The sequence below is a fragment of the Hemitrygon akajei genome, chromosome 12, assembly GCF_048418815.1.
Source record: "Hemitrygon akajei chromosome 12, sHemAka1.3, whole genome shotgun sequence".
Lineage (NCBI taxonomy): Eukaryota > Metazoa > Chordata > Chondrichthyes > Myliobatiformes > Dasyatidae > Hemitrygon > Hemitrygon akajei.
The window spans coordinates 78,121,781-78,149,157 of NC_133135.1; the positions used below are offsets into that span (position 1 = coordinate 78,121,781).

The 27,377-nt window shown below is 39.7% G+C and overlaps 1 protein-coding gene across 2 annotated transcripts in view; it reads left to right on the forward strand.

Annotated features, from left to right (window-relative positions):
* The window catches only part of plpp6 (phospholipid phosphatase 6), a 40,609-nt gene extending 13,641 nt beyond the window's left edge, over positions 1-26,968 (forward strand). Inside the window, exons 2-3 of one of the 2 annotated variants that reach the window (XM_073063559.1) lie at positions 14,450-14,482; positions 21,599-21,693. In XM_073063559.1, the coding sequence (XP_072919660.1) occupies positions 14,450-14,454 (5 nt within the window). In that variant the 3' untranslated portion in view covers positions 14,455-14,482; positions 21,599-21,693. Of the gene's footprint in view, positions 1-14,449; positions 14,483-21,598 lie in introns of both variants that reach the window. The other variant, XM_073063558.1, reaches the window with a different exon arrangement.
* Positions 26,969-27,377: the final 409 nt, after the last annotated feature.

The following is a 27,377-nucleotide window of genomic DNA, read 5'->3' on the forward strand; positions in this document are numbered from 1 at the left end:
TGGTTAGTTTGAAGCCATCTTGTGGCATGATCAGCTGGGTTGAAATCAGTAGGAATATTAGCTCTTCTGAGTTGAATCATATTACGTACATAAACATAGAATTGTCCCATATCGGACCACAAAGCACTCCAGCGGGTGGTGAAAACTGCCCAGCAAATTATCAGCACCCAATTTCCCACCATTGAGAACATTTATCATAAACACTGCCTGAGCAGGGTGAAAAGCATTATCAAGGATGCATCTCACCAAGGACTTTTTACTCTCCTCTGATCCAGTAGGCGCTACAGGAGCCTCCGCTCCCACACCAGCAGGCTCAGGAAGAGCTCCTTCCCTGAGGTTGTGACCCTACTGAACCTCACATCACAGCGCTAAGCAGTATTGCACCCATATTGTACTGTCTCAGTACTTTTATATTTGTATGCTGTAGCACTAATTTTTATTCCCAGTTATTTTGTAAATAACACTATTCTTTTGCACTTCTGGTTAGATGCTAATTGCATTTCATTGGCTTTGTTACTCGGCACAATGACTATAAAGTTGAATCTAATCTAATTTCCTTGTTTCATTAAATAAGTAACCAAACACAACCTTGCTGTATGTAAAAAAACTTGATATCATCTAGTTCTATGTCCACCTCTTTGCTTATCATCTCTGCCATCTCAACTGCTAGAACAGAAGCACTGAGTTCAAGCCTCAGTGTGGTGAGATCTGGTTTGGGTGCAAGCTTTGCCTTGCCCAGGATAAATCCAACTTCACTATATCCAGCAGTGTCTCGACCTTCAGGTATGCAACAACAACAATTGCTTTAGTTGACGCATCACTGAAGATGCAGATCTCTTTCTTTTGGGCTGTAGATACTGAAATTGTTCTGTAGGCTCTTGGAATTTTCAAGCCTACAAGATCCTAAAGGGAAGGACACAACTTGTGCTTCTCATTAGGAAGTGTGCCATTTCCATCCACAAATCTGCAAGGTCAATTTTTAACATAAAATGTGTGTAAATACTGACTGGAGGAGCAAATCCAAGGGGGTCAAGTAGGCTGTTGATATTCAATAGCACGCCACAATATATAAAAGGTCTTTTGATATCAGCAACCCAGAAAGTAAGAGAATCGGTAACGAGGTCCAATCCCAAGGCCCAGACTGTACTGCAGGGCAGGGAGGTCCTGTCCAAGATCAAGATTATTTGGCCAGATCTTCAGATGGGAAACATTGCATGACCTCAGCACTGTTGGATGCAATCTTATGAGATCTGCCTCCAAAAGAACCACAACCTGGTGGCTTGGAGGCTTGTGTGCCTCAGTGACCTGGACAGCTATGAAGGCTTGAGTCAGGGCTTTACGTTTTAGCTCTTGGTAGGGTTACCCATGCTAAACAGATCAAAGAGTAGAGGCCAGACTAAGAGTGGTCCACTGGTCCTCCAGGTTCAGGAGTTTGGCTCAGAGCTATTAACGCTAAGTGGTAAAACAGAATTGTTACAGAAACAGCAATGAAGAATCTTTTTACATTTGAGTGTGATGGTATTCCTGAGATTCCACCCAGGATTTGCATGACTAATGGTAGTGAAAACCTGAGACAGCTGCTGGCACAATGAAGGAAATCCTGAACACCATCAGAGATGGAGGACCTTCATTGCTGCCCTAGACACCAGTGGTGTAATAGACAGTAAGTAAAAATTATGAGGTGTGAGATTAAACTGAGCCAATATGTCTTGTGCTCCTTTCAGTATGCGGAATGCTTCATCTACACTAGAAAATATTTAAGACCATCTTCACATAGATCCTTTCTATGTACCTCTGTGCTTCAGTCCCAAATTCCTTCTCTCCCTCACTAGCTCTCCTCACCAGATTGCCACAGCTGATGAGGGACAGTTACCAAATACATGAACTCTCATGTTATATTTCAGAATCTTGTTGTCCAGTTGGTGGTGGTGAACCCACTAGAGTCTGAGGTAGTCTCAATGATCCTATCTCACTAAGAAGCTGTGGGATATTTATTTGAAGTCAGTCATTATTGCGACAGACTCAGTTCAGAAGTGCATGAGGACCCTGAGTAGACTGTTATTGAGGTCCGGACCTTGCAAGAGGATATTGTTTCATGATATGCCTTTGAACTTCACACTTGACTCAAAGATAGTTCATAATTGTGCATGTTTCTGAGTACCAAAGTTGGGCAAATACCAGTTTTCTTTGTTGGTATCTGGTGAAAGAGCTGGCTGAGCCAGATTGTTCCTGAAGAGTCTCTCCATGAAGTCCATGTAATGATCTTTTATTTCTGGTTTTCTTCTCAATGTGTGATTGAGGGACATGAGCCAACTAGGTAGGAGGAGTTGTGGAGAGCAGAAAGGAAGGGAAGCTACCCAAGTGTTTGACTTGTCTTTACTAAACTTTGTTCATGATTCAAAGGAAGGCATCATCTTCGATGGAAGGTGCCACTTTATAGTCATCTTCCGAGTGACAAAAGACCAGCTTGCCTAAATCTGATTGAGCATAGGTAAGTATGTCAGGGCACGTGATTTGTTTACCTACAATCTTCTCTTTCATACAGAGTTTACTCTCTCAGGGTCTGAAATGGGCACCTATTCTCTAGGTTATTAGTGTTGTCAGTGGGCTGATGAGCACCGTTGAGGAAGACTTCACCTGCTATGGCCCAACCCATGTCCAGTCATTGAGCATAAGGTGCATTGTGCCGACCGTTGCACTGTTCATTTACCTTCTGTACGTGGATGGTGTCTCCGCCAAGCAACGGGAGAATCTCAGCAGAACAGTCAGATTGGAAGATCTTGTCAGCTATGGCCTTAAGATATGAATGACAGCGTGCAGTTTTGGGTTGATATTTCATCCCTGTTGTTGGGAATATGGTTGCACTCAATGAGGGTTAGCAGATCTCCCCTTCTATTAACTCCATGTCAAATCGACTGGCTTCTCTTCCAGCAACTTCTGATGTTCAAGAACACCTCTTTAGAGTGTGTGGGTAGACAAAACTTTGAATACTGAATATGTCAACAAATGGTGATTATTGCCAATGACACATTGCTCTGATCATCTAATATCATGTATGCCTTTATTTTTTGCTCAGGATGTTGGCCAGACATATTTTAGAGTAGGATTTGCCTTGGAAGCTACATCTGATGGATGCTCAGTTGGCTCCCACTGTGCTCTGCTATAGGTGTGCTAGCGCAAATAGTAGCCCGAAGTGCTGATATGTGCTGGTCACTGTTATACTCAGTGCAGTGTATGATAGCTTCATAATCTTTTGCTTGGTGCTCTGTTGAAGCACAACATTTGATATATTGAGTGCTCCTTTTGAAAATGTCTCCGATCTGCCTGCAGTTTTTCTCTGAATCCTCTGCACTTAAGAGGTGGGGTTTCTTAAGGACAGGACATCTGTCTTTTGGGGTTCAGTTTTGCAGGCGTGATTGGAGTTTTGTTTTTCCGTGGTTTTGCTGGAGACCTTTCTTTGAATGAGGTGTTACCAGAAGTTGAGAGCACAAAACTGTGGTCATTTCGCATCTCTGTGCGGCAACAAATAAAGTCCACAAAGAAGGAAAATGGTGGATAGGTGGCATGATGGTTAAATATATATCTGAAATCTTCAGTTATCCACTATTTTGGATATTGTTCAATAGTTTCTGCACTGTAGGTAACCCTCGTTTTTTTGCGGCGTGCAGTTTTGACAACGGGTCTGCAAATTCCTCTAGCTTCTGCAGGTTCTATCTGTCAGAGCTTTGAAAAATGTTCAAGTTTACTGAAGAGAGATTCTTCAATTGCCTCTGGAGAGCCATAGCATTTGTCCAGCCTCTGAAGCAGTATTTGTAAACCTGTAGCTGGATTATTAATGTGAATTGCTTTAACCTTTCTTGTTTCGTTGCTTTGAAAGAAGTTGGGTGACTGCACGGGAACTGTGCTCCACTAAGTATGATGTTGGAAAGGCAATATAGAACATTGTGACCTTTTTTTCACAGTGCAGGGATTCAGAGATTTCTTTCTGCAACCAAAAGTCTTTTTTTTGAACCTGTGCTTCAACTCAAAATCACTTTAGTAGCCAGATCAGTTCTTCCTCCATCAATCTTGTTAATCTCTCATTTCAAGTGTTCAGAGATGGTTTTATTACCTGATCTGGAATTTGGATCAAGGGAAGTTCCTGAAATTTCTCTGGCGTGTCTTCATGCAGCTCACTCAGTATACTTGAAGATCATCATCTGGTATTCTTTATTTCTCTTCCAATTCAAAGGCTCAGTAATTGGAAAAGGTCATGGCAGTCAATGTTGCACTTAAATAGAGTTAACTTGGACAGAAATGTAGAGGTGACTGATTAGATTTTGATAAGATTCATATAACCTCTTTACAATTGAAGATTGCTTCATTAAACTTTGCAAACAATTCTGACAAATAAGCAACGTCAGGCCCAATATTCTTGAGTTGATTACTGAATGAAGTATTAAAGTCTTCAAAGAATTTTAACACAGTTTCAAAAAGTGCATAAAAGTGTCTGTCAGTTTCTTTCTGAGAGCCATCTAACTTTTGTTTGCAACAGCAAACATTCAAACTGTTCATCATTCTCATTACAAAGCTCTTGAAATAGTCTAGAATTGAGAGCATGTGACTTGATTTTGTTTACTGCTGTGATAACAGTATTTAGTAATTGGTGCAGCCAATCACGGGGGTTTTTTTGCAGCAAGATGTCTGTGAATTACACAGTGAATAGTAAATATATTAGGTACAGTTTTTTTTTCAAGAAATCAATAACCCCCATAGTGACATCCTGTCATTGATGGTGCCCCAGCTGTGGCACAAGCACGATTGCTGGTGAGCTGAATGTCCTTGCCTTTGAAATATTGCTGCATAAATCCAAAATATTGACTGCCCCCTTCATAATATGTTTTTAGTCCCCTTAACTCTTGAACCATGCATGCTTCTTTCTTTTATGGAAGAGACCATAACCAAGAAGCAAAGGTTTGTTGTCTGGCAATGCTGATTCATTCAACTGCAGAGCAAATTCTGTTGTCCTAAGTACATTGCACAATGTGTCTTCCACATTCTCCAACATTTCTTGAATTCATCTTTGAACGGAGCTGTCATTGAGTGGAATCATTTTAAGTATTTCATCTGGTAACTTGTGCAAAACTGTACTCACAACCTCCATTTCTGCTGTTAGAATCAGCTCTCCTCCAGTTGTATGGAGCTTTCCAGTTTTAGTAATGAGCAATGAAATGTTGTATGAAGCTCGCAAACCATCACTGCTTTGTTGTGAAGTGTTGGCAAACATGTTTTTTATTTCAGAATTTTATTAAAACTGTACTACAGCAGTGAATGACAATAATGTGCTGGACAGGCTCAGAAATAATCCAGATTTTCAATCCAGATTTCTCATGATATGCTAAATACAGAAATGTCACATTGCTTTTCAACAATTATTAAGTGCTTCGAGCAAAGTCATAAGTCTTAGCTGTCAGGCATTGTAAGAGGACAGATTTCAATTTGTAAAGGAGCTTCCACAACCTCAGGTTATTCTAAAGCATTACATATTCCCTGCAATAACAATTGCTTCTCCATTTAACACTGGAGTTCTCACCAGGTTCATTGCAAAACACTATTGGTATCAGATTTAAAGCAAAGTTACAATTGTACTTATCAAGGGGCTACGTAATTAAATTCTCAAAGAACTTAACGCACTTTAAAGTAGTGCTGAACCAAGAGGATGTCCTTTAGCTCCTTGCCAGCCCGAGCATGCAGCGACAACTGGAGTGTGCTCTTCTTCTCCAGCCTGCAAAGGTCCCGGGCCATTTCTCAGTGTGCAGACTGAAATTGCTTCTGGGATCACAGTGCATGCTCAAGTATTACTCGAAGAGAACAGTGACTTAGCAAGAGATGAGGTGATTATGTGATCATTGTAATCAATTATGAGGCACTGAGGATCAAATGTGTATAATAATTCATTTCTTAAATTATAATTCCTCTCCCTCAGCTGCTCTCCCTTACTACTGAGCGCCCCAAACTGTCCCCTTTATCACTCCTTTAGAAAGCCCCACTACCCCTGGGGGGGGGGGGGGGAGAGGAAGGCACGGGAGAGGGAAGGGGTGTTCAATATTGCTACTTTGATAGATAGATAGATAGGTACTTTATTCATCCCCATGGGGAAATTCAACTTTTTTCCAATGTCCCATACACTTGTTGTAGCAAAACTAATTACATACAATACTTAACTCGGTAAAAAATATGATATACATCTAAATCACTATCTCAAAAAGCATTAATAATAGCTTTTAAAAAGTTCTTAAGTCCTGGCGGTAGAATTGTAAAGCCTAATGGCATTGGGGAGTATTGACCTCTTCATCCTATCTGAGGAGCATTGCATCGATAGTAACCTGTCGCTGAAACTGCTTCTCTGTCTCTGGATGGTGCTATGTAGAGGATGTTCAGAGTTATCCATAATTGACCGTAGCCTACTCAGCGCCCTTCGCTCAGCTACCGATGTTAAACTCTCCAGTACTTTGCCCACGACAGAGCCCGCCTTCCTTACCAGCTTATTAAGACGTGAGGCGTCCCTCTTCTTAATGCTTCCTCCCCAACACGCCACCACAAAGAAGAGGGCACTCTCCACAACTGACCTATAGAACATCTTCAGCATCTCACTACAGACATTGGATGACGCCAACCTTCTTAGGAAGTACAGTCGACTCTGTGCCTTCCTGCACAAGGCATCTGTGTTGGCAGTCCAGTCTAGCTTCTCGTCTAACTGTACTCCCAGATACTTGTAGGTCTTAACCTGCTCCACACATTCTCCATTAATGATCACTGGCTCCATATGAGGCCTAGATCTCCTAAAGTCCACCACCATCTCCTTGGTCTTGGTGATATTGAGACGCAGGTAGTTTGAGTTGCACCATATCACAAAGTCCTGTATCAGTTTCCTATACTCCTCCTCCTGTCCATTCCTGACACACCCCACTATGGCCGTGTCATCACCGTTGGCCTAGCTCTTCACTAGGTTTGAGACCTAGTCCTTCCATGGCATTGCAAAATCTTGACTTTCACTACAGATAACTTGTTATTGAACACTTTCAGCCCTGCTACGGCTAGGTCTCGACGAGCCAGGTACCAAGCCAAATCTAATGCACCTGCAGCTCCTGAATGAGAGCATTGTGGAGACTGGTGCACAAAATGTGTTTCCTGGAATAGGTGGAAGTTCAGTCTGCCCATGTCTGTGCAGATGAGTTTGGCATCAATAGCAACTTTTGACAAAGGTGTTTGCTGTGTTTGAACTAAGGAAGGGGGTGTTGTTGGTCTTTGCTGCTATAGACCTTGACTGTCAGTACTTTGTCTGTGAAAGACAGGCTGGTTGAGTGGTGAGGACAGCTTCTTCTTGTAGAGCTGGAGCACTTTTTTTTTAATAGTTGGACACATTCTTTAGTAAGATGAATTGGCTTTTGTGATGGCAATATGAGTAGATTCAGTTATAGATTCACAACTATCTAAGTCTGTTGCTATTTCACTCACTTTTGCCTCTGCTGAGGAAGCCTTGGCTTCATGATCTACCTTGAGCACACTTGCTCTCTCCATGTCTATATGTGCTTTCTCCATATCTATATGTATTTTCTCTATTTTCATCTCAACTTCACGCTAAGCATAAGCTGCTTTCTTTCTTGTAACTTCACCTTTGGAGAGCTTGTGCTCATTGTGGTTTTGTTTGAGCGTTATAAATGCTTTAGATGAGCCACGTTCTGACCTGACTTCCAGGTCTTGATGATTGATGTTGCTTGGAAGCTGAAGTTATCATCTACAGCATTCAGACAAGTCTCCAGTCCGTGGGTGATGCCTTTGAAAATGAGCTTTCTATTCACTCTATTGCCTTCACTGTGCTAATGTACACAGTTATGCAGTGAGCTAAGCAACTTTTGAAAAATCGCCTGAGGTGGAAGCTTTCCTTAGTGTTTTTAAAGAGATCTCTTTTCTGTGAAACTGCACAGTTAAGTAAAACACGTATTAAATTCAATACAGAACCATCAAGTGCCTGAATATACTAATACTGTTGATTATTTTCCAGTGTTAACGAAGATAGTACACGTACACAACACTTCATAACCATGCAGGGTGAATGAGAGTAAACTCATGGCACAACGATAAACATACTTTCTTCAAAATATCTCTACTAAGTGTTTGTAAATACTAAGAAATAGCTAAGACTCACAGATACTGCAGTTTCAAAGGAGATAAAGAGTAGGTGGAGATGTGTCTTCCACCTTGCGCTTCAAATAGAATAAAGTCTAACCTACGCAGGAAATAATTTAAAAGCAGCTTACGTATAGATAGTGATGTTTGTACAAAATGAACTGCACCTCTAGAGGCCAGAACATGATCCCCATTAATTCTGAGAACCGATGTTATATGTTTGTCTCACTTGGGGAAAAGAAGCTAGCCAGTTTTATTGATACTCACAGAGCAGAAATTAGCATCATAGTCCTTGGGTGGAGTGCATGAAAAGGAACAACAAAAGAATACTTTTTCTAACAAGAACCACCAAATTATAGATTGGAGACTTTTTTTCTAGTTTTTAAAACTGTGAAAGAGTTCTGATAAAATGTTTGATCTGAAGCATTAATTCAGTTTCTTTTTCCACGGATGTTGCCAGACCTGCTGAGCATTTCCAGTTTTTTTTTAAAGTCAGATTTTCAGGATCTGCATATTTTTAACTCTTTTATGAGTTTTTATTAGTCTGAAATTAAAGTAAAATGTTTATTAATATCCTATGAAAGGAGAAGAGTATGTAGTTTATTATTCACATTTTAGACCGTTAGACTCAGGAGCAGAATTAGGTCATTCAACCCCATACACGCACCCTCTCACCGTATCCCTTGATGCCTCAACCAATCAGGAATCTAGCAACTTCTGCATTAAGTATACCCATGGGCTTGGCCTCCACCGCAGTCTGTGGCAGAGCATTCCACAGATTCACCACACTAAAGCTAAAAACTTCCTCTTTCCTTCTGTTCTAAAAAGTCACCCCTCAATTTGAGGCTGTGTCCTCTAGTTTTGGATACCCCTACCTTAGGAAACATCCTCTCCACATCCACCCTATCTAGTCCTTCAACATTCGGTAGGTTTCAATCAGATCCCCATGCATTATTCTAAATTCCAGTGAGTACAGGCCCAAAGTTGCCAAATACTCCTCATATGTTAACCCTTTAATTCCTGGAATCATCCTCATGAACCTCCTCTGGACTCTCTCCAATGACAATACATCCTTTCTGAGATAAGGGGCCCAAAACTGTTGCCAATACTCCAAGTGCGGCCTGACAAGTGTCTTATAAAGGCTCAGTATTATCTCCCTGCTTTTATATTCTATCCCCCTTGAAATAAATGCCAACATTGCATTTGCTGCCTTTACTACAGACTCACTTGTGAATTAACTTTCTGGGAGTCTTGCACAAGGACTCCTAAGTTCCTTTGTACCTCTGCTGTTTGAATTTTCTCCCCATTTAGATAATAACCCACACTATTGTTCCTTTTACCAAAATACAATTATCATATATTTCCCAACACTGTATTCCACCTGCCACTTTTTTGCCCATTCTTCCGATTTGTCCAAGTCCTGCTGCAATTGCATTGCTTCCTCAGCCCTACCTACCCCTCCACCTATCTTCATATCATCCACTTAGTAGATATATTTTCAAGGAGAGAAGCAAGATTCTGCTTTGGGAAATTGATGTTATTTGGCTACATGAATAAATTACCCACTTTATCTAGCAGTTTTGCTTAAAGGTACAGTTCAGGTTACAGCAATACCTCTATTAAATCCTAAGATTAGAAGATTATATATTGGAACTTAGTAAAGGCATGCTAAAATGTACATAAACACGAGGAAATCAGCAGATGCTGGAAATTCAAGCAACACACACAAAATGCTGGTGGAACGCAGCAGGCCAGGCAGCATCTATAGAGAGAAACACTGTCGACATTTCAGGCCGAGGCCCTTTGTTAGGACTAACTGAAAGGAAAGATAGTAACAGATTTGAAAGTAGGAGGGGGAGGGGAAAATGTAAAATGATAGGAGAAGACCGGAGGGGGTGGAGTGAAGCTGAGAGCCAGACAGGTGATTGGCAAAAGGGATACTGAGCTAGAGAAGGGAAAGGATCATGGGATGGGAGGCCTAGGGAGAAAGAAAGGGGGAGGGGAGCACCAGAGGGAGATGGAGAACAGGCAGAGTGATGGGCAGGGAGAGAGGGAAAAAAACAACTAAATATATCAGGGATGGGTAAGAAGGGGAGGGGCATTAACGGAAGTTAGAGAAGTCAATATTCATGCCATCAGGTTGGAGGCAACCCAGCCGGTGTATAAGGTGGTGTTTCTCCAACCTGAGTGTGGCTTCATTTTGACAGTAGAGGAGGCCATGGATAGACATATCAGAATGGGAATGTTCCAAGCCTATACGGGTATCCGTCCCTCTCTTTTCCTTCGCTACATCGATGACTGCATTGGCGCTGCCTCCTGCACGCATGCTGAGCTCGTTGACTTCATTAACTTTGCCTCCAACTTCCACCCTGCCCTCAAATTTACCTGGTCTATTTCTGACATCTCCCTCCCCTTTCTACTGATATCTACTATAAGCCTACAGACTCTCACAGCTACCTGGACTATTCCTCTTCCCACCCTGTCTCTTGCAAAAATGCTATCCCCTTGTCACAATTCCTCCATCTCCGCCGCATCTGCTCTCAGGATGAGGCTTTTCATTCCAGGACGAAGGAGATGTCTTCCTTTTTTAAACAAAGGGGCTTCCCTTATTCCACCATCAACTCTGGTCTCAAACGCATCTCTCCTATTTCCCGCACATCTGCCCTCACCCCATCCGCCCGCCACCCTACTTGGGATAGGGTTCCCCTTGTCCTCACCTACCACCCCACCAGCCTCCGGATCCAATGTATAATTCTCCGTAACTTCCGCCACCTCCAACGGGATCCCACTACCAAGCACATCTTTCCCTCCCCCCACTTCTGCTTTCCACAGGGATTGCTCCCAACGCGACTCCCTTGTCCATTCATCCCCCCATCCCTTCCCACCGTTCTCCCTCCTGGCACTTATCCTTGTAAACGGAACAAGTGCTACACCTGCCCTTACACTTCCTCCCTCACCACCATTCAGGGCCCCAGACAGTCCTTCCAGGTGAGGTGACACTTCACCTGTGAGTCGGCCGGTGTGGTATACTGCGTCCAGTGCTCCCGGTGAGGCCTTTTATATATTGGTGAGACCCAACGCAGACTGGGAGACCGTTTCACTGAACACCTACGCTCTGTCTGCAAGAGAAAGCAGGATCTCCCAATGGCCACACATTTTAATTCCACATCCCATTCTCATTCTGATATGTCTATCCATGGCCTCCTCTACTGTCAAGATGAAGCCACACTCAGTTTGGAGGAACAACAGCTTATATACCGGCTGGGTAGCCTCCAACCTGATGGCATGAACATTGACTTCTCTAACTTCTGTTAATGCCCCTCCTCCCCTTCTTACCCCATCCCTGATATATTTAGGGTTTTTTTCTTTCTCTCTGCCCATCACTCTGCCTGTTCTCCATCTCCCTCTGGTGCTCCCCTACCCCTTTCTTTCTCCCTAGGCCTCCTATCCCATGATCCTTTCCCTTCTCTAGCTCTGTATCCCTTTTGCCAATCACCTGTCTGGCTCTTAGCTTCACCCCACCCCCTCCGGTCTTCTCCTATCATTTTGCATTTTCCCCTCCCCCTCCTACTTTCAAATCTCTTACTATCTTTCCTTTCAGTTAGTCCTGACGAAGGGTCTCGGCCTGAAACGTCGACAGCGCTTCTCCCTATAGATGCTGCCTGGCCTAATGCGTTCCACCAGCATTTAGTGTGTGTTGCTAAAATATACGTAGTATACTTTACTGGCTCATAAGACTTACTAAGCTCTGTTGTACTTAAAAGCATTTGAACATGCAAGACCAATATTTTTCCTCACATTACAGTGATTTTTCTTTCGGTTACATTTTTCCTATACCTTTTGAGACAAGTAATTGATTCAGCAGTTCAGCTCCAAATTGTTAGTAAACCATGCATTTCATTCTAATGCCAATCAATGAGTATTTCAAACAAGTGACAAGTATTTTGCTGTTCCTAGCATTTTATTCTCAATTAGTTTTTACCTATAAAATTATTATGCATTAAAACAAATGTGGTATTAATTGAAAGGACAAATTAGCCATGTGGCAGTTTCAAATCCATGTTCCCAAGGCATTTTGTGTTTAAAATTTGAAAATTGGCTTAGCTGATATTTATTCATTCTTGGCCAAACAAATGCGGGACTGTCACTTTTAAATGTAGGAATTTAGTTTGATTTCTGTAGACTGATTTTCCCTACCCAAGGACAGTTCCTGTTCTTGCATCTTCCATCCATAAAAATGAGTTTCCTCCTGACTAACTGCCCGAAAAAGGCTGAGTGAAGAGAAACAGGTTTGTTATGCTTGTGGCAGATGGGAAGTGAAAGAATGCCAGCATACTAAGTCGGCATCACTTTAATGACAAGTTTCAGGTATTCAGCTTCTTCATACTCTACTTTCGGGCAGTTTGTGGTAAACAGAATTTCTGTGGATGTTCTGACCCAAGATAAAATAATTTTGCATTTGGCTTCCCTTCATCAGACAGACACAGATCCATTGCTTTTGTGTTGCTTCATCATTCATTAACAGAAAGTGAATGCAAGTTCCAAAACCTGAAATTATAGAGAAAGATGTGATCAGATCATTTGAAAGTTAATTGTGAGAGAAGTCGGCATATTGACAGATCCTTGTAAATTTCTGGCTCTAGTTTGGATTGATCAATTCTAGCGTGAATTGACTACCTTTCTGAACACTTTTTTCCTGAAATGAATTCAAGCAATTAATATATTGGACTTGAATGTTTAATTATTGATGGAGACTGTAAATATTTTTCTGTGTCATTTTCCTCTCTGTCTGATGGTCTCTCTCTCCTTCTCATCCCAGCTTTGTTTCTTTTTTGTGGAAGTTTTCTAATATCAAATTAAATATATTATTTTGCATTTTCTGATAAAGATTCTAAGACAGAATTCTTGAATATTATATATTTAGGAGAAGCACAGTTGTTTCACACTGTCCCAGACATTTTCTCTTTTCCTTCTTCCCATCAGGCAGAAGATAGAAAAGCCTGAAAGCACATGCCACCAGGCTCAAGGACAGCTTCTATCTCACTGTTATAAGACTATTGAGTGGTTCCCTAGTACAATAAGCTTGACTCTTGACCTTATCCACCTCATGTAACCTTGCAACTTAATGTCTACCTGCATTGCACTTTCTCTGTACTGTAACACTTAATTCTGTGTTCTGCCATTGTTTTGCCTTGTAATACCACAATGCACCATTGTAATGGTAACATGAGCCTGGAGCAGAGAAGAGTACCCAGACAGTGGAAAACATCCTGTATTGTCCCGGTACCGAAGAAACCACAACCAAAGGAGTTGAATGACTTCAGACCTGTTGCCTTGACGTCGCACGTGATGAAGACCATGGAGCGGCTGATAATACAGAATCTGAGGCCACAAACCAGGCACGCCCAGGATCCTCTTCAGTTTGCGTATAAGGAGAAGGTGGGAGTGGAGGATGCTATCACGTATTTGCTGCACAAATCACTCTCTCACCTAGAGGGGGTCAGTTGTGCTGTGAGGATTACATTCCTTGACTTCTCTAGTGCCTTTAACACCATCCAGCCCAAGATCTTAAGGCACAAACTAACGGAGATGGGAGTAGACTCTCACATGGTGGATTGGATAGTGGACTACTTGACAGATAGACCTCAGTATGTGCGGTTGGGAGACTGTAGGTCTGACACGGTGGTCAGCAGCACAGGGGCGCCGCAGGGAACCGTACTCTCTCCGGTCCTGTTCACCCTGTACACATCAGACTTCCAATATAACTCGGAGTCCTGCCATGTGCAGAAGTTCGCTGATGACACGGCCATAGTGGGGTGTGTCAGGAATGGACAGGAGGAGGAGTATAGGAGGAGAGAAGGACTTAAGAACTTTTTAAAAGCTATTATTAATGCTTTTTGAGATAGTGATTTAGATGCATATCATATTTTTTACTGAGTTAAGTATTGTATGTAATTAGTTTTGCTACAACAAGTGTATGGGACATTGGAAAAAAGTTGAATTTCCCCATGGGGATGAATAAAGTATCTATCTATCTATCTATCTAATGAATTGATCTGTATGGACGGTATGCAAAAGACAAATACTTCCACTGTATTTCAGTGCATATGACAATAATAAACCAATTTACCAATTGTATCACCTCCAACAGCCACTTCATTGTTCTGATTCTTTAATCACAGAACATTGCTATGCAGTTACATATTACAATAAGCAAGAATAAGAAATGATAGTCATGTAAATTTAACACTAACTCTATGCTCCATACATTTTTCCCCAGTTTAACATGGGCATTGCAGCAGCTGATCAGCTGGTATGTACGTAAAATATGACATCCATTCCTTTTCAACCTTACAAGAGAAATGTAGGTTTGAGTAGCTCTTCAAATAATAAATGAAGTTACATTCTTGTAGCCCTAATGCATGAAATGAGTTTAATACATTATTTTCTTACAACTGTGCCAACACTTCATAAATGATTTGGTCCATACTTTCATGTTTTCAGAATGCTTTTGATGGTACGGACTCATCCTAAACGTGATTTTAAAAATTTATAAAAAGCAAATTTTGTGCGCAGCTTGTACTATTAATTATGGCTTTACCACTCTCAGAGTGAAGACTTCATATTGATAGATTACCAGAGTTCCTTGCCTATCAATATATTAAGCCTTCATCCCTTTGCAGAAGACATTCCTGCTATGAATGGGTTCTAAAATAGTTTTATTTAAAATGAATGGGGATTGAGAATTCTGGTTTTGCACATTCATAGAATGGGTTGAGGGGAGGGTGTTGTCTGTGCTTGAGGAATAATTTCACATGTGCATCTCCTTAAGAATGTGCAGGAGACTAGCACCATCTATAGAGGGAAGTGAAGTGGTGACTGAATTACTAATGACCTTTCTCACAAATGGAATCAAATCCTAATCAAAATTGCTTGTAAAATGATTCCAGTTTTCTTACTATAGTTAGAGTTTAGGAATTCACTGAGCAGTTAGAATAGTAAAGAAACAATGGTGGTTAAATGATACTGATCCATTTCATGTCATGACATCTCCACTGGATTTTACAGCAACACTGGGTTGTGTTGGATGGTCTTGCAGTGAAGAGCTGGCTACTTCCTTGATCAATTGCGTTTGCTTTATTCATTATCAATATTATCATCTGCTAATGTGAGCTTCTTTTGCTACAGTGGTTGAAATTTACCCTCAAAGTTGCAGATCCATTCAAGCAAATAGAAGGTGCAATAGTTCGATCTAAAACCACTGAATTATGCCTAAACAATGGAGACTACAATGGGATGAGGGAGGATTTGGCTAGTGTAGACTGGGAACACAGGCTATATGGTGGGACAGTTGAGGAACAGTGGAAGACTTGCAAAGGGATTTTTCACTGTGCTCAACAAAAGTATATTCCAGTTAAAAGCAAGGGTGGGGTGAATCAGACTTGGATAACTAAGAAAATAAAAGAAGGTATCAAACTAAAAGCTCGTGTATACAAAGTCACCAAGAGTAGTAGGAAACTGGAAGATTGGGTAAACTTTAAAAAGCAACTAAGTACCACTAAGCGAGCAATAAAGAAAGGGAAGCTAGGTTATGAAAATAAATTAGCACAAAATATAAAATGGAGAGTAAAAGTTTTTATAATTATATAATGCAGAAAAAGATGGCTAAAGTGAATGTAAGTCCCTTGGAAGACAAGAAGGGGGAATTAATATTGGGTAATGAGGAAATGGCCAAGGCTTTGAATGACTATTTTGTGTCAGTCCTCATGGTGGAGAACACATCTAGCATGCCAAAGAGAGATGTTATGGATGCGATGGAAGGTGAGGACCTCAATACAGTAGCTACCACTAAAGAGATAGTGCTGAGCAAACTTGTGGGCCTGAAGGTAGGTAAGTTTCCTGGGCCTGATAGAATGCATCCCAGGGTACTGAAAGAAAAAGCAGAAGTTATAGTGGAGGCTCTGGTGATGATTTACCACAATTCTGTGGACTTTGGGCAGGTCCCATCAGATTGGAAGACGGCGAATGTCACACTGCTGTTCAAAAAGGATGTAGGCAAAAGGCATGTTACTATAGGCCAGTTAGTTTAACATCTGTAATTGGGAAGATGCTTAAAGCTATCATTAAAGATGAAATAGCGAGGCATCTAAAAAGAAATGGATCCATCAGGCAGACACAACATGGATTCAGAAAAGGCAGGTTCTGTTTAACAAACTTACTGGAATTCTTTGAGAATTAGCGAGCACAGTGGATAGAGGGGAACAGATGGACATTATTTGCTTGGATTTCCAGAAGGCATTCGATAAGGTGCCACATAAAAGACATCACAAGATAAGGATGCATAGATTTGAGGGTGATGTAATGGCATGGATAGAGGATTGGTTAACTAATAGAAAGTAGAGAGTTGGGACACATGAGTGTTACTCTGGTTGGCACTCAGTGGTGAGTGGTGTGCCGCAGGATCAGTGCTGGGCCCGCAACTGTTTACAATATACATTAATCATCTGGAAGAGGGGACTGAGTGTAGTGTATCTGAGTTTGCTGATGATACTAAATTAAGTGGAAAAGCAAATTGTGCAGAAGATATGGAGAGTCTGCAGAGAGATGTAGATAGTTTAACTGAGTGGGAAAGGATCTGGCAGATGGAGTACAATGTTGGTAAATGTGAGGTCATCCACTTTGGAAGGGAAAATAAAAGAGCAGATTATTATTTAAATGGTTAAAATTGCAGCATGCTGCTGTGCAGAGGGACTTGGTAGTGCTTGTGCATGAATCGCAAAAGTTGGTTTGCAGGTGCAGCAGGTTATCAAGAAGGCAAATGGAATGTTGATCTTCGTTGCTAGAGGGATTGAATTTAACAGCAGAGAGGTTATGCTGCAACTGTACAGGGTACTGGTGTAGCCGCCCCTTGAGTACTGTGTGCAGTTCTAGTCTTACTTGAGGAAGGATATACTGGCCTTGGAGGCAGTGCAGAGGAGGTTCACCAGGTTGATTCAGAGATGAGGGGGTTAGACTATGAGGAGACATTAAGTTGACGGCACTGTACTCACTGGAATTCAGAATGAGAGGAGATCTTATAGAAACATAAAATTATGAAAGGGATAGATAAGATAGAGCCAGAAAAGTTGTTTCCACTGGTTGGTGAGACTAGAGCTGGGGACATAGCCTCAAGATTTGGGGGGGAGTAGATTTAAGATGGAGATGAGGAGGAACTGCTTTTTCCAGAGAGTGGTGAATCTGTGGAATTCTCTGCCCAATGAAGCAGTGGAAGCTACCTCAATAAATATATTTAAGACAAGGTTGAATAGATTTTTGCTTAGTAGGGGAATTAAGGGTTATGGAGAAAAGGCAGGTAGGTGGATACAAGTCCATGGCTAGATCAGCCATGATTTTATTGAATGACAGAACAGCTAGATGGGCCAAATAGCCTGCTCCTGCTCCTATTTGTTATGTTCTTACTCTGGTCAGCTCTGCCTTTGAATACCTTGTTTCACAATCAGAGTGTGACTCGCTATCTTACCACTCTAGTTGATGTAATTTACCATCATTACACTAGTAGCATTTGATTTATTAGCTGCAAAATTTGTATCAATAATTTGCATGATCTAATCTGGATTCATGATTATTAAATGATTATAAATCAATAGGAAACTATCACATTTGTACCACTTGAATGACTTGACTTTTTAAGTTGCACTAACTTGGTTTTATTATTGTAACCTTTTGATTAGCAGCTTTCATTTATCTCAGCACCTTGACCTCAATTTGTTGGAATCAGCAGTCTATATCCACCTTAAGAATTATGATTTTTAAATCTAATTTTCCTTTCTTCTTTAAGTACCTAAAGATGTGGTTTAATTATAACTAGCATCTAAGTACAACTGTATAATTTAGCCTTCCCCATATTTTAGCTACTGCTCAAGACTTGAGATTTGTACTTTTATTTTTCATTTTCCTCTGATACCATCTGATACGTATCTGATACCAAAAAGGGAAATGGTTTCTTGTTCTTCTTCCTCACATCCCTTAATCCTCCAAATACCACATATTCACCCTGGAAGATCTCAATTATTTCGATTATCTCACCATTGATTTTATTGAGTTCCCAACTATTTCTGTGTCTGCCAATTATTCATCATGCAGACACTGATTTGCTGAATCATTGCCCCTCTAATACTTTTGATGCCATCTGAATGATGTTAATCTTCATCATCCTCTGTATTAGACTCTTCATCAGCTCTTTTGAGTTCAAGTGGCCATGCACATCATTGGCAGAATGTTAGTCTCATCAAACATCAGCAAATTTGACTGCAATGCATTAAGGATTATTATTTCAATTATTAATTGATAATTAACCAGAATTACTGGAAATGTAATGATAAAACACAATTCTTTCCATCACATACCAGCAAAATATCCTCTCCATTCTCCAATAGATATAAAGAGCCAATAGGTAGTTTTTCATTAGATTATCTGTTGAGATGCCAGTTGCCATTTCCCTCATTTTGCTTTACCCAATGGCTCAAACCTCTCCAAATTTTCTCTGCTGCCCTAGAACTAAGATTGCATTTATCTCTCTTACATTTATCTATCCTGCCCAGCACATTCTCCCCCAAACTCAAATTGTTCCTTTTTCTACTTAATTCTATTCTGATGACTATTGACCCCAACTTCTCCTGTTGTGTCTAACATTACTGATACTGTTAAATGGCTTGCTTTCTTAGATACTGCCTTCCATTCTACATGCCCTCCCCATACCCACCAATCAGATTTCAAATTTTCTACAATTAATTCTCCTTTCACAATAAAAACATGCAGTCTTCACTGTCCTTGTAAGTTATTGCCTCTCTCATGGTCCCCTTTCTCTTTCAATGAATAAGGATGTTGCTTCCTAAATCCTTCCAGTCGTCTTACTGAACCTATCCAAAAATCACCTTTTTAAAATCAGTCTGCAATTTTGGCTGTGGTAATCAGTCCATCCTTGGTATATTTAACTATTTCATCCTTGTTCAACTTTCCTCTTTTGTTATATGCTTCCTTTTGCTTGGTGCAATTCTTGTATTATAGTGTAGCTGGGGATACTTATGTTTAGCTTCCTGTGTTTTTATTTCTCTTTTCATCCTCTGAAGATCTTTTTTTGTTCCCTTCAAATTTATAATTTACATAATAAATGCTGCTCTTCAGTAAAATTCTGCTCTTCAGTAAAATTATTAGAAGACAGAACATCATTCATGCTCGTACTTCCAATTTTGGCTCATCGACACTCCTGTGGACCATTCTAGGGTCTCATAACACACTTACTTACCATCAACCTTCCTCAGTTTATCTTCTGCTGAAACCTGAATCCCTGTTTTACCTCTAGGCTTAGGTATTCCAATCAGCTCTTGGCATCTCATTTCTTTTCCCTGTATAATTAGCTTGTTCAAGTTCCTACTGGCAATGCCTGTGCTTATTGGTCTTCAGTGATTTCTACTCTTGCAGTTTTCAATGTTAAAATGCTCATGCTTCATTTGCAAGATTCTTCATGGCTTCACTACTGACCATGTCAACACCTATCTTCAGCCACAGTGGTGCTAGGAAGTTTATGAACCCTGTAGAATTCTCTCTATTTCTGCATAAATAGGACCTAAAATGTGATCATATCTTCACGTGTCAACTAGAGGAGAACCCAGTCAAATAAGTAACACTAAAACATTATACTTGTTCATTTATTTATTGAGAAAAATGATCCAGTAATACATATATAACTGTTGATCAGTCCTGTAAATCAGCTGGGAGGAATTTTAAACCATTCCTCCTTAGAAAACTCTTTCAACTCAGGGATATTGCTGGGCTTCCTTGCATAAACTGCTTGCTTCAGGTCTTTCCACAACATTTTTACAGGATTAACGTCAGCACTTTGATTCACCCTTTCCAAAACACGATTTTTCTTCTTTTAAAGCCATTCTGTTGTTAATTTACTCTTGTCTTTCTGATGATCATTGTCTTGTTGATTTATTCAACATCTATTAAGCTTCAGGTGAAGGACTGCTACCCTGGCATCCTCCTATAAGATGTCCTGATACGATTTGAATTCATTGTTCCCTCAACGATTGCAAGCTGCCCGGGCTGTGAAGCAGCAAAGCAGCTCCCAACGATTGCAAGCTGCCCGGGCTGTGAAGCAGCAAAGCAGCTCCAAACCATGACACTCCTCCCACTGTGCTTCACAGTTGGGATGAGGTGTTGGTGTGCAGTGCCTTTTCTCCTCCAAACAAAACAATGTGCATTTCTGCCAAAAAGTTCAACTTCTGTCTCATCTGTTCACAGAACATTGTCCCAGAAGTGTTGTACAATATCCAGGTGGTCTTTTGCAAACTTGAGACATGCAGCAATGTTTTATTTTTTGGAGAGCAGTGGTTTCCTCCATGGCATCCTTCCATGAACACCGTTCCTGTTCATTGTTTTTTTAATATATAATGAACACATAAACAGAGACTTTTGCAAGTTCTAGAGATTTCGGCAGGTCTTTTGCTGTTACTTTTGGGTTCTTTTTCACCTCCTTCAGCATTGCATGTTTTGCTCTTGGTGTGACCTTTCCAGGATACACATTCCTAAGGAGAGTAATTTCCTCCATCTGTAGACAGTTTCTCTTGCTGTAAACTGAGGAACACTCAGGTCTTTAGAAATGCTTTTGTAGCCTTTTCCAGCTTATTGCATCTCTACAATTCTTCTTCTGATATCCTCTGAAAGTTTTTTTTGTTCAAAGCACATAAACAGATTTTTCTTGAGAAGAGCAGCCTCTGTCAGTAACCTGACTTTGAGTGTGTTTTTTCTATAGGACGGGGCACCTCTACAACCCACACCTCAGTTCTCATCTCGTTGATTGGAACACCTGACTGCAAATAGCTTTTGTAGAAGGTTCACATACTTTTTCCAACAAACATGTGAAATATTGGATTGTTTTTCTCAATAACAAGTATAATCTTTTTGTGTTATTTAATTGGGTTCTCCTTATTTAGTTTTGGGACTTGCGCAAAGTCTGATCACATTTTAGGTCATATTTATGCAGAAATAGAGAAAATTCTACAGGGCTCACAAACTTTCTAGCACCACAGTATTTCTTGCAGCTTTTCAAACCTATTCTCTGCAGTGCCTCATTAGACTCTTCGCCCAGACCTAATTATTTCGATAGCAATGTGCAGCCTTTCTTCTCCCTTGGACCCACGTTCTATAATATCCTCTCTAAAACTTTATCTCTCTGCCTTTCATCTTTTATGATGCTCATCAAAACACACTTTTTCAACCAAATCTTGGTCAGTTGTCCTAATCTGCTTCTGTCTCAAATCGATTCACTAGTTCAAGGTGGTTTTGTTGCTTTAGGAATGCTTTATTTGCACACTTTGTGGTATTCCTGCATACAATAGTAATAATAGTTTGTTTCCTTGTTTAGCTCTAATCTTAGACCTGGTCTTGGTTGGAATTGTCAAGTCATTGGTCCGCAGGCGACGCCCCACACACAACAGGATGGATATGTTTGCTACATTTTCTGTGGACAGGTACTCCTTCCCATCAGGACATGCAACAAGAGCAGCAATGGGAGGTCGATTTTTCCTTAATCACTTGGTTTTAGCTGTTCCACTTCGCATTTTGGTCGTGCTGTGGGTGTGCATTGTGGGACTCTCAAGAGTGATGTTAGGAAGACACAATGTGACGGATGTTCTTTGTGGATTTATCATGGGATATTTACAGTTTACCCTGGTGGAATATATGTGGCTGTCATCCAATAACCTGCAGACCTTCCTAAGATTATGGGGACTCAAATAGTTAAATAGTAGCATAAAATGTTTAATTTTTATGTATCCAACTAACAAAGGTACTATATTTTCAGTCTGATATGTAGATTGACAGAGGCAAAACCAGTCTTGGCTTATGGTTTTCTATGACTTCTGTACTTGTGTTTCACATAATTTCTGGTTAGCATGAAATCTGTAAATTCTATATTTTTTTCAAATTCAGAAATAACAAAAGATAAATTGCTAACCTTTAATGTTTTTAAATTGATTTTCCATTGATCCTTGTAATTACTTTTCAATTGTGTATGTGCAAAATATTGGTTTTTTAAATTAAGGTTTAACCAAAAATTGGGAACTATTTTGCCTGATTTTGCATTTGTTTTTGGGTCTGTCAGAAATTCAAACCAACTTTTTTTTTCTCAACAGGATGTTGTCTTGATCATATTTTTACTGCTTGTAGTGGGTTTTATTCTGGTGCACTCCTATCTGTTCCTTTGTATATATCTGCTGACTGATAACCCCAAAAGGCAAATGACTGTCTATCCAATATTCTTGCAATTCTTTTTTGTCACTTGGTTTGTTTTTTCAGATGATCTACTTCCTTCTGTGACACCTTTTAATCTATTACGTCTCTCTGGCTGTTCTTTCTTGTGCCTTTTTATTTTTGTATATTAGTTTCTCTTTTTCTATCCCTCTTCCAATCTGTCAACATCTTGCTTCATCTCTTTTTCTTAAAGTCCTGTTCAAAGGTTTGGTTTGAGGTTTGTAGGTATGACTAACCAAACTACTCTTCTCATTACTTTTCTGTCCACCCACATCTCTCCCTCTTCCTCCTTCTTCCTTGTTCCACCCCCGCCCCACTTTTCTGTTCATGTTGTATTGTCCTTTAAGCTTCTATCAGGAAATGATAATGGTAGATGAGGTTGCTCCAGCAAACTCTATGAGCAGATTACTAAGAAATGGACTCATTCACATTAGGACCTCTGTAAAGTCGTGCCACTTAGTAGACCAGCACTTTTAAAAACTGAAACCCAGTGAGTACTACTTTGAATCAGAACAATTTTCTCATTTGGTTGCTAGAGATTTACTTCAGTGACTAGCGACTCATTTATTGTATAATTAACTTACAGTCTTTTCCTTAAATGATCAAAGATTAACTATATGGATCTTGTTCCATTTTTCATATCTTGTTTACACAGTTGTGCTAGAAGAGGGAAGCCCACAATGTCTCAGAATTGGTCATCCTAAAATAAAGCTTTCTGTCAAGGGAATAACTAATGCACCTTGCCCAGCTATAGAGTGAAAAATCAGTGTAAAACGTAATAATTTCATAACATTCAGGAGCCATCCCTTTTTATTCCTGTTCCCACATATGTTAGTAAAACAAAATTTTGTGTATAAACCCAGCAATGATCTAAATGTCTCTTCATTTTATCCATGTATTGTTTTTCTTCCTTATTCAGTGAAATAGTTGAGCCCCAGCCAGTGCCTTTATTCTTGGCAGCTACTGTGATCTGTTATGAATGGGGAATGCTGAATTTTTACCATTATTCCTATCAAGAATTTTTAAAAAAAATCATATTAAAATGTCTGTCCTAAAACTACCTCTGACCAGGTAGTTTCAAAACATATGACACAAATGCAGGAAATATTTAGGTGTAACTATTGTGTAAAATATATCTTCCTTGCAGAAACCTTTTAATTAACTGTCAACTAGAGTAGTTCCAACACCTGGTGACCATCTTTGACTTTACAGAACCTCAAGTCCTCCATGTTAATAGAGATTCAAGATCAGCTTCTTACTTTGAGCATGTACAATGTAAAATGATTGTTTAGCTGTGGCAGTACTGATTTTTGTATTTGTACAGCTGCTGCATCTGTTGTTTTTCTCTGCTGAATTACAATTTAGATTAAATTGATCTTGTTTTATTATATAACAGTTATGTATATTTCTGCAAGACAAGCACAGCTGGTACAAAAGCCCCATGCTCTTGTCCATTAGATGAGGCAGCAGATAATTGATTTACCCCAAAATCACCAGCACATCTTGCTGTGATCAAAATTTTTAGTTTGTATTTTGAGAGGTTTACAGATTTCCCAAAATATACCGCGGATGTGCCATAGATATCAAGGAAGTTGTTGCCTTCAAATCAGTGCACAGAATGTATTAGAAACTGTAAAGTTAAAACCTTTTCAGTAACATGCCAAGTTAAACCTATTCTGCTTTTATGTTTTAATATATCCATGATTATGGACTATACCAGCAATATACAGATGCAGTCATGTTCAGTGTAAGCTGCTATGGTTTTTTCTCATACCACTTGAGTAGACTTGTTTTACGCTCAGCTGAAATACCAATGATCTTATCATGTTTGAGACTAGCTTTTGACTATTTTAAAATGTTTTTATTTTCAAGAATAAATGAAAAATGTTATATGTTGACATTGTTTTTATAATTATGATCTTTGGTATGGCAGCTAAAGTGTTCAATAAACATTTTAATATGATTTATGAAGTCGACAACTGAGGGGGTAAAAGTTCTGGTATGTATGAAATAAACCTTTGATTTTCCATAACACTAAGCTACACTGTTGTGAACCTAATATTTGTGGTGTGTAATTGTACTTGTGTACCTGTTCTGAAATGTTGTCATATATCTAAAGTGTATTTGTGCTGTGTAATTTAGGAAATAGGATGAAAGTTTTTATGGAACATTTAATTACTGTAATAAATGATTATATTAAGAAAATAATGTTATGCGAAAAGTTACACCTGTGTTGTAATGCAAGGTTATTTGAAGCTTACTAAAACTCTGTAGTGCTATTGCAAATCTCAGGATTAGCATTCCATTCAAAAGTCAACCATCCTAATCCAATTATTATTCAGCCATTCTTTTGCAGGCTGTATGATTTTGTGAATGTATTTGTTGCTTTTCCAAAAATAAACTAATGGAAGCACATTTCCTTTTTGAATTCTGACTGAACCTGCTGTTTTACTTAGTGCCTGCAGGAATAGATTTGACTAGTACATTTTCCCATCACAGTTTGGCCAAACTCCAAATAGCTTTAAATAGTCATAAATTCAGGAGTATTTTAGACTTTGTGAACAGGCCAGTCACTATTTTCTCAATCTTGAAAGAACTTCAAATATAACTATCAAAATGATAATAAGTATCAGTGCTGTAGTAACTTTTTTGTACAAAAAGGCATCATTTATTTTTTAATAATTGATAATTGTCCCATCTCGCCGTACCTTGTCTTGTCTGCCCCATTTTTGTTGTCCAATTTTTTAGTTAGCTTTTGATTCTACTCTGAGCTTGCTTACTGATTTAAAATGCATTCCTGTTTGCCTTCTCTTGGGTATGATAATTTTTTGAAAGTGGGAATTATCAAATGGGTAGTTGATAGTCCAAAAGGGGCTTCGTAAAGAAGTTTCTCAACACAACTGTGCTTTGACTCATTCCTAACTGAAGGGTTTATAATCCAAGTATGATGCTTTGTGAAGTTACAGGCAGGTTTTCTGGACTGGTGAAATAGGGCCAGTCTCCTGACTTGCATTAATTGATATTTTTATGTAGTTCCCTGATTAGAATAAAAAATCCTGAGTGATATTAAGTGAGGTCATATTGGAAGAGAGATGTCTTAAATAAATCCAAAGTGATATGAAATAATGCAATGCACTGAGCAAATTGTCAATATGCAACAGCAAAGGGTTCTATCCATCTGCAAGTCTTTTCTAGGATTCTTCTGAATTTGGGAAGTCCTTTTTTTGTAGACTGTGGCATCAGAAGTGATCTGTCAAATAAATGTCTGCTAATTGGTACCTCTGATTGCAATGTCTCAGTTAATCAGGAGGTTATCACTTTGTGGTGAATTCAGAAGGAAAGATTTTTTTTATATTTGCTTGTAATGTTGTTTTCCTAGTTCTTGTTAGTTATAAATGATTCCAGTTTTCAAGAAACCCCTATTTACAGTGGCATGCAGAAGTTTGGGCCCCCCGGTCAAAATTTCTGTTATTGTAAATAGTTAAGTGAGTAGAAGATGAACTGATCTCCAAAAGTCATGAAGTTAAAGATGAAACATTCTTATCAACATTTTAAGCAAGATTAGTGTATTATTTTTGTTTTGTGCAATTTTAGAGTGAAAAAAAGGAAAGGAGCGCCATGCAAAAGTTTGGGCACCCCATGAGATTTGAGCTCTCAGATAACTTTTACCAAGATCTCAGACGTTAATTAGCTTGTTAGGGCTATGGCTTGTTCACAGTCATCATTAGGAAAGGCTAGGTGATGCAAATTTCAAAGCTTTATAAATACCCTGACCCCTCAAACCTTGTCCCAACAATCAGCAGCCATGGGCTCCTCTAAGCAGCTGCCTAGCACTCTGAAAATTAAAGTAAATAATGCCCGCAAAGCAGGAGAAGGCTATAAGAAGATAGCAAAGCGTTTTCAGGTAGCCATTTACTCAGTTCATAATGTAATTAAGAAATGGCAGTTAACAGGAACAGTGGAGGTCAAGTTGAGGCAAATCAAAACCCCCGTTTGACTGCAAAAGACCTTCAAGAAGATTTAGCAGACTCTGGAGTGGTGGTGCACTATTCTACTGTGCAGTGACACCTGCACAAATATGACCTTCATGGAAGAGTCATTAGAAGAAAACCTTTCCTATGTCCTCACCACAATATTCAGCGTCAGAAGTTTGCAAAGGAACATCTAAAAAAAGCCTGCTGCATTTTGGAAACAAGTTCTGTGGACCGATGAAGTTTAAAATAGAACTTTTTGGCCGCAATGAGTAAAGGTAGGTTTGGAGGAAAAAGGGTGCAGAATTTCATGAAAAGAACACCTCTCCAACTGTTAAGCACAGGGGTGGATTGATCATGCTTTGGGCTTGTGTTGCAGCAAGTGGCACAGGGAACATTTCACTGGTAGAGGAAAGAGTGAATTCAATTAAATACCAGCAAATTCTGGAAGCAAACATCACACCGCCCATTAAATAAATAAATAGATAGATAGATAGATAGAAAGAAAGAAAAATAAATCAATCATCCGAAGATGAAAAAAGGATGGCTTCTTCAACAGGATAATGATCCTAAACACACCTAAAAATCCACAATGGACTGCCTCGAGGCTCAAGCTGGGGGTTTTGCCATGGCCCTCCCAGTCCCCTGACCTAAACATAATCGAAAATCTGTGGATAGATCTCAAAAGAGCAGTGCATGCAAGACAGCTCGAGAATCTCACAGAACTAGAAGCCTTTTGCAAGAAAGAATGGGCGAAAATCCCCCAAACAGGAATTGAAAGACTCTTAGCTGGCTACAGAAAGCGTTTACAAGCTGTGATACTTGCCAAAGGGGGTGTTACTAAGTACTGACCATGCAGGGTGCCCAAACTTTTACCTCGGGCCCTTTTCCTTTTTTGTTATTTTGAAATGGTAAAAGATG